Source organism: Rhagoletis zephyria, unplaced genomic scaffold (assembly GCF_001687245.7).
Source record: "Rhagoletis zephyria isolate East Lansing unplaced genomic scaffold, Rhagoletis_zephyria_1.1 Rzeph_scaffold_02613, whole genome shotgun sequence".
Classification (NCBI taxonomy): Eukaryota; Metazoa; Arthropoda; class Insecta; order Diptera; family Tephritidae; genus Rhagoletis; species Rhagoletis zephyria.
The window spans coordinates 8,532-19,841 of NW_016159697.1; the positions used below are offsets into that span (position 1 = coordinate 8,532).

Here is an 11,310-nt window from a genome sequence, read left to right on the forward strand (position 1 = left end):
TGAAGATGAAGATGAAGATGAAGATGAAGATGAAGATGAAGATGAAGATGAAGATGAAGATGAAGATGAAGATGAAGATGAAGATGAAGATGAAGATAAAGATGAGGATGAAGATAATGATAAGTAGACTGTTATGATCGACTTGTAATTCTCGCAGATTTCAATGTCAATTTTTTCTTTAGCCGAATCCGATGAACTGGAAAAATTTTTCAAAGAAAAATTTTCATTGGAAATGGTTTATGGTAAAAATGATCCAACAAACAAAGGAGCGACTACCATTGATGCAGTTTTTGCTACAATCCACTAGTTAATATTGTAGATATGAAAGTTTTCTCAGCCACAAATAATTATTAAAATTAGCAGTTGGTTGTAGAAAATAAAAAATTAAAGCTCGTTAAAAAAAAATTAAATAAATATATTTTGTATATTTGAAAATACGCACATGTGTATGTATGTATACCGCACATTTCTTTCTTTCTGGAATTTCCTATATTAAGTTTCACATCTTCCCCGTGTAGGGACTACACGCACTGAGTTTTTTATTATCATTTTGTCTTCGCCTTCCCGTTTTTGCCTTTGTAAGTTTTGAAAAAAGGTTTCGAACGGACCATTATAACATAGCATAAGGTGTGCCATCAACCTCACATTCCTAGGCAAATTTTTAAAGAATATTTTCTATAAATCTTATTAAAACAAAATGTCGAAATCAGCTTCATATAGAAACAGTGTCATCGTTAATTAAGAAAAAGGTCTTCTTAAATATCATAACTATACGACACTCACATATTGACTAGTTTTGACTATTTATTTTATTATTTTTTTATTTTAATTATTTGTTTATAAAAATAAAGTTTATTCCTTAACAAAAACTGTGAAAATAAGTTTAAATCTTTGAACAACATTAAAAAAAATCGACCAACTTTCGTAAAAATTTCGTGCTTTCTATTTAATTTATTTTATATTTTGCAGTTTTTCAGCTCATTCAATTTTAGTATAATAAAGTGCAAGTTTAAAGAAGCTGGGATTTACCAGTGATGTGTGGCTTTTTTTGAAGATGTCGGTCATATTCTTCGATACTATCTAAGTACGATTTTGTTAATGAAGAAAATGAGCAGCACCTTCATCAAAAAAAAATATATATAGATATGTATATTAAAAATCAACGATAAGTCGCAGCTATTCCAAACATGTACTTTATTTAAATTGACCGGGCTACAACACTGCATACTCAAAATATGAATTTCTGGGAAATCTAATTAAAAAGCCGGAATTTTTATGAAAGTTTGTTGATTTTTTTAATGTTGCGCAAAGATTGAACCTTGAATTTATACGGGTTTTGTTAAAGTGTAAACTGCATTTTTATAAACAATTAATTGAAATTAAATAATTTTAAGATAAATGGCCAATCTTGTCAATATGTGCGTGTAGTAAAGTTTTGATAAGCACTTGAAATACTATTAAAATGTCAAGTTTTAGAACTGAATACAAAGAAGATTTCTCTTTTTCCACTCATAATAACTTAACAAAATTTGTTTGTTAAGAAGTGTACCTTAAAATATGTGCATACACATTTATGTTAAAGGTGTAAGATATGTAAATGTGCCTATATAAATTTTCCCATGAATACCATCAAATCATTGGTCTTGAAGGGGATCTATGTATGCATGAACTAGGAAAATATTTGAGCAAATTAAGAAGTCTATACAATTTACAGTCGAAAAGTATAGCTTTTGTATAGATTTCGTACTGAAGGAACAATTTCATTTCCCAACACTGGGTGACTACATTTATGGCAGCCGAATACGGGGCAAACATACAGCCTTATTATGTATCTCGAACGATAGGCCGCACGAACGATTCGTCTGTAGGCGATATCGTCACGGATTGCAATTTTGTAACTCTGTCGTTCGTCTTCGTCTTGTCTTTACGTCGATTACGTTGCAATCGTCTCGGTTACGTTGTATGATGTTGCCGGATGAAATTTTGATGTACTTCCACAGAGTTTTTCTTAGATTTCTAATATTTTCAGCTTATTTCAATGCTTTTTATTTTAAATGGGCAACATCGGAATTGTTTACATTTTGGTTTTGCTTAAAAGTGTTTTGGTTGTGTTGCGGAAAGAAATATAAGGAAAATTAATTTTTAAAAATGTATGCTGCTATAGCGCTAATGGACGCCGAGGAATCCGAAGAAAGGGAAAGGCGGATACAGAGGAGGAGATTGCGAGACCACACCAATGCAATGCAACTACCTGAGACTGAGTAAGTTCAAGATAAGCAAATAATTTTTGTATGCTACAATGTATTCGTTTCTAGATTTGTTGCAAATTTCCGAATCAATAAAGAAATGTTCCAATACATATTAAACGAATTAAAAGACCACATGGCTCCATCACATAGAAGCACCCACCTATCGCACCAGCTAAAACTCGCGACTTTTTTAAGATTTCTCGCCACCGGCAGTTACCAAAAATCTGTTGGTAACGAAAATATTTCGTCGATGGGGCAGTCAACTGCAGCCAACGTGATCAGGGAATGCCTAAATATTTTTGAGGACCATTTTTGCCAGAAATGGGTGAATTTTAGGAGAAACATCGATGAGGAAAATGCAGTTAAAGAATATTTCTTTGAGAAATACGGAATACCTGGGGTTATTGGTTGTGTTGATGGAACACACGTTCGTATTAAGTCGCCAGGAAGTGACAACCACCATTTATACCTCAACCGCAAGGGTTTTTACAGTCTTAATGTAATGGCGGTAGGTTAATGATTTACTATCTTTACAAGTATACATATACACAAACTGAGTTTCCTTACAGATATGCGATCACAACATGGTAATCACATTTGTTGACGCTAGGCATCCAGGGGCGAATCATGATTCATTTGTTTGGAATGTGAGTCACGCAGAACAGGAGCTAAAATCTGATTATAACAATGGAAAAACCAACACATGGCTACTCGGTAAGTTTTAAAACTTAAAAAGGCTATAAAACTATTACTGACAATGAAAATTTTTGTAGGTGATTCTGGTTACCCCTTGCAGCCATACTTGATGACGCCATTCAGAAGCGCAGCCGATGAAATTCAACGAGTTTACAACACAAAGCACTCGAAAGCTCGTAATGTAATTGAGAGATGTTTCGGTGTTTTGAAAAACCGATTTCGATGTATAATTGGCTCGAGAGGGCTACACTATTCACCAGAAAAAGTTACACAAATTGTAAATGTGTGCTGTGCTATTCATAACGTTTGTATATTTTTCAAACATCAAATTCCATTGGAGAGCCCAGATATGGAGAATCTTGTTAGTTACGAAGAAGAACTGGAAAACAGTAACATTTCGAATACAGCTGCCCTTATTAGAATGAGAATAGCAGAGAGTTTGTTATAAACGCAGTTTTATTATAAAGTATGTGTGTCTAGATTTCAGGTACACCAGCAAAATTCATTTGTCTTAAAATTAATAAAATATTTACATAAAAATTCAACAAAATATCTTTTCAGTCTTAAATCCTAAATCTACATATAAACTAAGTAAATGCAACAAAATATCAATTCACACTTAAATCTAAAAAATATTTACACAAAAAAAAAAAAAAAATATCACTTCAATACTCTCACAATAGTGGTATGAAAATTAATTCCGGAAGTACTCCAAAAATTTTTCAAAAATTTCAGATTGGCGTTCCACTGCAGCAGTTAATTTGTTTGTGGCATCCACCTGCAGCATTGATGCCTCTGCCATTTTTTTTGCAGCCTCAGCCTGCACTTTAGCGGCTTCTGCTTGGACTTTGGCAGATTCAGCCACTGTCTCTTGGAAGGTGCGCTTCCTATTAGTGGAACGTAACGTGTGCGTTGGTGTAGGACGGGTTGTCTGTGTAGTGGGAGTCACTACTCCCACTGGTGGTGGTTGGTTGTGCCTTATAGGAGATTGAAGGGTGGTTGTTTGTTGCCTTCGTTGGTCAAGTGTTGGCGATTCAGTCACAAGTAAAGGAGGCATTTCCTCCAACGACGAATGTCTTGACATGTTAGAGGTCGCCGTCGAAGGAATGCCGAAAACTCTGCCGCTCGGGGCTGCTGACCTCGAAATAAAAACCAGGCTGTCTATGGCCTGCTCCATTTCGGAAAGCGGAGAGTGACGGAATGGGCCACCACCGGTAGCAGTAAGGCTTCGTTTGTTTTCGGCAATCTTCTTTTTTGTCCGGCTTTTCAAGTCAGCCCATATCTTGAAAAATAAAAATAAAATAAAATTCAATGTCAGTAAAATGGAAATAGTGCGCAAGCATTTATCTACCACATACAATTTATGCACTTATGCTTACTTTCTTCCATTCGACGGCCGTTCTTGTAGGAGGACCATGAGAATTAATTTTCCTCATAATTTCCTCCCACCGCTCCTCTACCCTTCCTCGATCAGATCCAAACACTGCAACACCTCTGGCCAGGTCAGGATTTCTCTCCATTTCTTTTACCAGTACTTCAAATTGAGTGGTTGTAGTTTTTTTCAGCGCTACAAGCATAAATATTAATATATTTCCTTAAACCAAGTTATATTTTTTATTTTCTTACTTTTCCTGGCAGAACCCTCCATCTTAACGATCACTAATAACCTTTCGTCTGTTTTCAACGATTGTCGTCTCACTTTCGTCTTCTATTCGCCTTAAAAAATTCCAAACTAGACGAAAACTACGTAACGATCAGCTGTTTTCGTGCTGCCAGACGATTTCGACTTACATACTACCAACACACGAAAGAAACGTCTGGCAGACGAAACGAACGTTCGCTTCGAGATACATGATTAGGCTGTAAATTTTGCCAATTTTTACCACAAAAGCTTCTTTCAATAGTCCTAGAACAGAGCTGGGCAGCTACGACAGAGAATTTTTGTAGTGTGCGTGCAATTGATGTCACTGTGTGCGTGCGAACAAGTCGTGCGGTTGAATGAAGCTTTCGCTGCCCTGCAGGAAATGCAGCTAACTATAAGCTAACTTTAAGTTGATTAGGAAGGAGCTAAAAGTCACTTATTATCTGTATATTTTTTTGACGAAATCTAACTATATTTCTATGGCGATGGCCGCGAAATAGTCAAGGGTGGTTTACCTCTGCATTAGATGTAGTCAAGGGTGGTTACCTCTGCATTTGATGTAACTAACTAGTTTTGGACATAAAATATCAATAGGAAAAAGAAAATATTTTTTTTATTTTATTTTTTTATTTTTATTTATTTTATTACATTTCATATTTGTTTACATATTCTGCTGTAGGTGGTCCCATATTAAACTCCGTCAGACATAACTTCAAAATGATAATATGAAATTTCGATCTTCCTTTTATTTGTCCTCAATTCGAAAAAGTATTTGCGAAGTGCAGGATATTTAAATAGAAACGCGTTTAAAGAAAACAATCTCCTTCATTACTCTTGCATTACTTGTCAACAGTTTCACGTAAGCTTTTTGCAGCTAACTACTAGTTATATATTTTATAGAAATCTCTAAAAAAAGCTAACTGCAAGTGGGTTATTTTTTATCAATTGATAATTTTTTCTGCAGGGTGCCTTCTAAAGCAGAGCGTGTATGTATACGCGAATAAAAGCCTGATTATGGCAACGTAACTTAACTTAACGGAACGCAGAACTTAGACAAGCAAAATGAAACAGATTTCGACGGGGAATGAGGAATCAATATGAATATCCTTATGATCGAACACTTCGTTATCGAGATTTTGCAAGTTCAAAATAAGTTGAAAATATAACGATGGAATGAAAAAAATTATCGATAACATTTTGAATATTTAGCAACAAATGCAGATGTGCTTAAGTCGAAAAACACCACACACGCGGCTTGACAAACCAAGCGAAATATTCCTTTGCTTAAAGCTATTTATGTTGTGTATGGGGGTTTTTGAAGGTTTGACAAGCCATTTGAGGGAAATGTGACCAAAAAAAAAATTTTTTATTTTCTGGCCGCCATATTGACGTTTGATTTACGTTGTGTATGATAAAATCGCTTCATTCGCAACGGAATTTTCACCGATTGAGGACGCAAGAGAGAAAAATTTTAGAAAACCAAACCCTTTTACATTGTGAACCGGAAGAAAACTAAAATTCTTTGCTTGAGCGAGTCATGTTTGCATGGTGTATGGGGAAATGGGAAAAGTAGTTTTGAAGAATGTTTGACAAGCCGCTTGTGTGGTGTATTTTGCTCTTTATAAAACTTCGGAAAGTTTTTTGTTCAAAAATTTGCAGAGCGATTTAACAACTCTCTCGTGTGTAAAACATGGTTGCATTTGTTATCTGCATATATGTCGAGAGAAAATTCCATAAAAATTCCCCAAAATAAAAATCCTCAAAAAATACTCAAGCGCTACCGAAATTCCTTCCGTTTTGAGGAATTACTCACTAAGAGGCAACACTGGTTCAATTATAAGCAACATCCTTTTAACAGAATTTTTAAGAGAGAGAGTAAGTTACGTTAAGTTACCATAATCAGACCATAAGTCAATTAGTTCCTAAACGTGCGCAGGAGCACTCAAACTATACCGGAGAGTAATTCGAGCGCCGATCAGCTCAGACGGTGTATTTTCTCTCAGGCGGCCACGGTAGAAAAGGAAAGCCAAAACTTAAGGCCTGATTATGCATACTTCGCATAACTTCGCACAACCTTTTGTACCAGTCAATGGAAATGTAACTTAAGAAAATGTGAAGCAAAATCGAAACTCAACAAATCGCTAAGTTTTTAAAAGTTTTGCTAATTTCTGGGTGATGGTATAAATACAAAGTACATACGAAATTACAGTTGAAGTTTATGCGAAATTGTGCGAAGTATGTATAATCAGACCATTAAACATTGATAATATTGAAAATTTCGAAATGCAGTGTATCCACCATAAACTCTTGGATCTAAGTTAAAGAATTCAAAGATTAATTAGAAGAAAGTCCTTTTTTTAAACGCGCGGATTTTGCTTTACCTTACTAATTTTACCTTTAAGGAGAGCTGGAAGTAAAACTTTTCAGAAAAATTTTGCGAAGAAATTTTTTATAACACGAGTTCTTATGATCAATTAAATAACTGAAATTGCAGACTTTAGCAGTTTGTAAAATATTTTTAGTTCACTGTCTAGTTTATATAAATATGTGCATACATCTCCACATATATATACATACATATAATACGCTAAGGCATTTTTTGTCCAGGATAAAAGATCTGCACCGTTCGCTCGATTTTCAAAAATGGGGTGTCAAATTAAAGCGCTTGGCCTGTAGATGTGCAAACTGATTTTATTTTAATCAATCCATTATATCCGCGTTCGCTCGATTTTTCCAAAAAGAGGTGTCAAATCAAACGGCTTGGACTGCAGATGTGCTGTAACATCTTACTTTTCTGAAAAGAGTTGCCACCCTTTAAAAATTATATTCAAACTATTTAAAAAATGAATCACTTATTACAAAATGGGTATCAATCGAAATGGGTTTGAAAAGCTTTGTTTCTTAACTGAATAGAAGGGTAGCCATCTGTTTAAAAAATCAAATTCAATTTGAAATAAGGGAATTAGGTAATATTTATCACCATATGGGTGCCAAACAAAGGGGTTTTCAGAAAGTAGTAGTTTGAAAATATTTTTACGAGGGTTTCACCATGCTTGAAATGTCGAAGTTTTATGAAATATCAAAATATGGATGTCAAACGAAGGAGTAATAAGATATCTTTAGTTTGAACGCTACGAGTAGTTTTGAGGTGTTCGAAGAGGACTGCCACCTGTTTAAAAAGTTAAATTCAAATTATTTAGCTAGTTAAATGAATTATTAAAATATGGGTATTAATCGAAAGGGGTTTGAAAATTTTTTTCGGAACTATATTTAGTGCGGTTGCCACATGTTTGAATAATCATATTCCACTTAATTCATCAGTTAGTTAAAATATTGATCGCAATGTCCGACGAAAGATAGTTAACAAGGGCTAAGCTTTAAAATACTTTTGAAGAGGGCTGCCACCTGTTCGAAAGGTCTAATTTAAATACCTAATACAAAAAGTTTATGAAATATAACAAATAGTTAAAGAAAATTATGTTAAGAAATCTTTAGTTTGAACCATGATAAAAAAATAGGAAGGTAGAACCGCTGAGAGGAATTTTTCAAATTCTTGACGTTTGCAAGCAATTTTATTTTAAAATTTTACACACAAACTCACACACACTTTCTCATTTTCAATCTCAAACAACAACAACTTTGAACAATTCCTTTTTTTTACTCTCAATTTTATACGATTTTAAAATGTTGGCAAACTTCAAAAAAAAATCATGGCCGACGTATTGAGAGAACGGTTTTACCTTACTATGCTTTTATCATGGTTTGAACTTTTGGAATACTTGAAGAGGGCTGCCACGTGTTTAAAAAGTTACATTCAAATTATTCAATAACTTGGATGAATTATTAAAATATGGGAATCAATCGAAATGGGTTTGAAAATGCTTTATTTCTGACCTTTATTTAGGAAGGTTGCCATGTGTTTGAACAATCAAATTCAATTTAGTTCATCAATTTATTGAAATACATGTGTATCACAATGTCAGGAGAAAGAGATTTAATTTTAGTTTGACAATACTTTTGAAAAGGAATTTCAAAAATGTAAGGTCAAGTTAAAGACCTTAGGCTGTATATATATGTGTGATAAAATTTATTTTTTTTTAATTAAGTACTTTTTTCAACGGTCTAGGGTGATTCGAAATTTGATGAAATTAAAAACCTGCACTATGCGAGACCTCTTTTCACTCAGAAACGGCTGCACGGTTTTAGATGAAATATGACACTCGGATCTCTTATAACTCCGACTAACTTTTGTAATGTCATTTAAGTTTTTGAAATTCAATTTTGGGCGTTGTTATAAGTGTTTTGGGTGGTGTTATAAGTGTCATAGCAACGAATTCGAAATAAATATATGTGTGCACCTTATTTTGGTTTTAAAAGTCTTTTTCAGCAATTAAACTTATAAAATCCGTCGTTTTATCAAAATTGCGGAAAATGTAAAAACAACGTTACGTCAAAAAATGCCCAATTGCGCACTTTCGCTACAATTATAACGAGTTGTCCCTTCTTGTTATCAACGTTCTTTGCTATTAGTACTATTTAGCTCTTTTTCTCGACCATTTTAACTCCAAATGAAATTTTTCTCTGGCAATACTGGTCAGTTGGCACAGAATAGAAACGGCGCTTGCTTTATTTGATTAGACCAAGAACGCGGGGATTCCTGGGATTAACTTGGCGAAGATGGTCCAGGCGCTTCAGCCTTGAAATAGGGGTGTTGGATTATATATTTCAATCTCGCTGGAGACCACTTCAGATCAGTGGAATTATTTTTGCATGCCTTGTAGCCACTTGTCGGCTCAGTGGCGGTGTGCAGTCCAGAGGATCGTCTAAAGTAGCACTAGGCAGTAATTGCATTTTACTGATGTCACGTTCTGTCATTGGCTCTTATTTTTTACATGGTATCCAGAATCCGGGTATCCGCCGGTACATACCTATTTGAAGCTGTTTAATCAGTTTTTTTTTTTTAATTTTTTTGAGTACGCAGTTTTTTTAATTTCAGAATAATAAAGTGTAAGTTTGAAGTTGCTAGGACTTACCGTTGATTTTTGGCATCCTTGAATTAATCGCTGAATTCCTAAATCCTTCGGGTTCTTTTCACTGGATTGTTAAATTGTTTACGTTACAAAAATACTTTCATCATTATTTTAAAATCTACGGTTACTTTTTAGTAACAAATTGTATTCAATACAACACATTTATAGTCAGCAGAAGCTCCATATTTTTACAATATTTTTTGAACTATTTATTTTACATTGAATTAGAAAAAGACTATGGAACAAGTACTGCAATGATACGTATGCATAAGCGATATACCTCTTTTAATACATATTTATGTATGTAATTAAACAAGTGAATAGATTCTTCAATGATTATTTGTTTTGTAATATTATTTAGTAATTTGTTTATGTTTTTCTTTTATTAGTATAAAAGTTTATCAAAAACATTTGTTCTTGAATGAATTTATATTCAGGTTGTTTCTTTTTAAGGAATTGGCATCGCCGATTCTTTGCCCTCCGGCCGATTAATCGGCATCGGCAGCGGCCAAAAATTGGAAATCGGTCGGACGCTAAACTGCATACTCAAAAAATGTATAAGCAACTTTGCAGAAGTTTTATAATTCTCGTACAATATTTGAAATGTGACTTTATATTGGTTTTTGTTAGATAATGAGCTGCACTTTTATAAAAAAAAATAATAAATATGAAATAAACAAAAGAATCTCCGTCAGGAATAACAATTTAACAAACCAAAAACGTAGAATATATAGAATGGTCGCACGGAATGAAGAGGACCCTCGACAAAAATATTCCCGTACAAATCGATTTGTGTAGACCGACGGACGCCACACTGGCTTTTTAAAGTCACAAATCCATTTTAAATAGATAGCCGGAAAGTTGGTCTGGGGTTTACTACAGGTCGTATGATCATTACGTGATATGCATTTACGAATATGCCCATGCATAAGTATTGGACTCTACTGGTTCGTCCATGGCAGAGGCGATTATTTTCTTCCCTTTTCATCCAAACTTTACACAATAAATTTTATAAACAGAACTTATAAGCTTATAGCAAAAGCCAAAGGTTGTCTCACTACATTCTTGTTGTTAAATTTGAACATATGCATACACACAAACATATTAAGATAATGATAACTATTTAAGTTACCTAATACTTTACAGTATATTTTGCTTAGCCGCACATCCTTCTTTGCACGAAAAACTTGTGCACGTAACCGAAAAAGGCACTTAAGCGAATTTTCTTTACTACTTCAAAGAGGAAGGTATCCGAATCCCTATGAAACCAAATATTGGCGGAGCACTTACCATGTAGAAATTACTGCAAGCGAAATTTTTACCGAATGTTATCTAATTATCTATATAACTACATAAATTGATAGCCATTTTTGTTGTTCTGCGAGACAATTTTTAAGGCAGGTATCGCCAACGTGCAGGTATGTTGAATGCATCTATCGGAGCAGTTTCCTTATAAATGTTAAAAATAATGCTTTTGATGCGCATTTTGGGGTAGGTATCTTAAATGTGCACTTAAGCATAGATGCAGCAAAGCAAAATATACTGTATATGCTTCTGCCAAATTTAAAATACAATCCTAATATTCTTCTAACGACAACCGGTTCCTGAACAGCTTCACTCCTATTGTTATGAATACATACATATGTACATATGTATGTACCTCTCTTACACACTCTTCGCTCAAATGCATATA

General features: G+C 34.1%; 2 protein-coding genes across 2 annotated transcripts; one reads left to right on the forward strand and one right to left on the reverse strand.

The window, feature by feature from the left end:
* Nucleotides 1–1,602: 1,602 nt before the first annotated feature.
* Nucleotides 1,603–3,551, forward strand: LOC108367272 (putative nuclease HARBI1). The gene is made up of 4 exons (XM_017621862.1): nucleotides 1,603–2,261; nucleotides 2,316–2,757; nucleotides 2,819–2,963; nucleotides 3,023–3,551. The coding sequence occupies exons 1-4, from the start codon at nucleotides 2,149–2,151 to the stop codon at nucleotides 3,391–3,393; spliced, it is 1,071 nt and encodes a 356-aa protein (XP_017477351.1). The 5' UTR covers nucleotides 1,603–2,148; the 3' UTR covers nucleotides 3,394–3,551.
* A 1-nt stretch (nucleotide 3,552) lies between these two features.
* Nucleotides 3,553–4,807, reverse strand: LOC108367273 (uncharacterized). The gene is made up of 3 exons (XM_017621863.1): nucleotides 4,572–4,807; nucleotides 4,325–4,512; nucleotides 3,553–4,227 (listed from the first exon to the last, which is right to left on the reverse strand). The coding sequence occupies exons 1-3, from the start codon at nucleotides 4,591–4,593 to the stop codon at nucleotides 3,640–3,642; spliced, it is 798 nt and encodes a 265-aa protein (XP_017477352.1). The 5' UTR covers nucleotides 4,594–4,807; the 3' UTR covers nucleotides 3,553–3,639.
* Nucleotides 4,808–11,310: the final 6,503 nt, after the last annotated feature.

Bases quoted from the DNA above. Each gene is read 5' to 3' on its own strand.
- LOC108367273 (XM_017621863.1), bottom strand. From the start codon at position 4,593: ATGGAGGGTTCTGCCAGGAAAA. The intron at 4,513-4,571 runs GTAAGAAAATAA...TTATGCTTGTAG, and splicing joins GGAGGGTTCTGCCAGGAAAA to CGCTGAAAAAAACTACAACC. The intron at 4,228-4,324 runs GTAAGCATAAGT...TTATTTTTCAAG, and splicing joins CGGCCGTCGAATGGAAGAAA to ATATGGGCTGACTTGAAAAG.
- LOC108367272 (XM_017621862.1), top strand. From the start codon at position 2,149: ATGTATGCTGCTATAGCGCTAATGGACGCCGAGGAATCCGAAGAAAGG. The intron at 2,262-2,315 runs GTAAGTTCAAGA...ATTCGTTTCTAG, and splicing joins ATGCAACTACCTGAGACTGA to ATTTGTTGCAAATTTCCGAA. The intron at 2,964-3,022 runs GTAAGTTTTAAA...AAATTTTTGTAG, and splicing joins AACCAACACATGGCTACTCG to GTGATTCTGGTTACCCCTTG.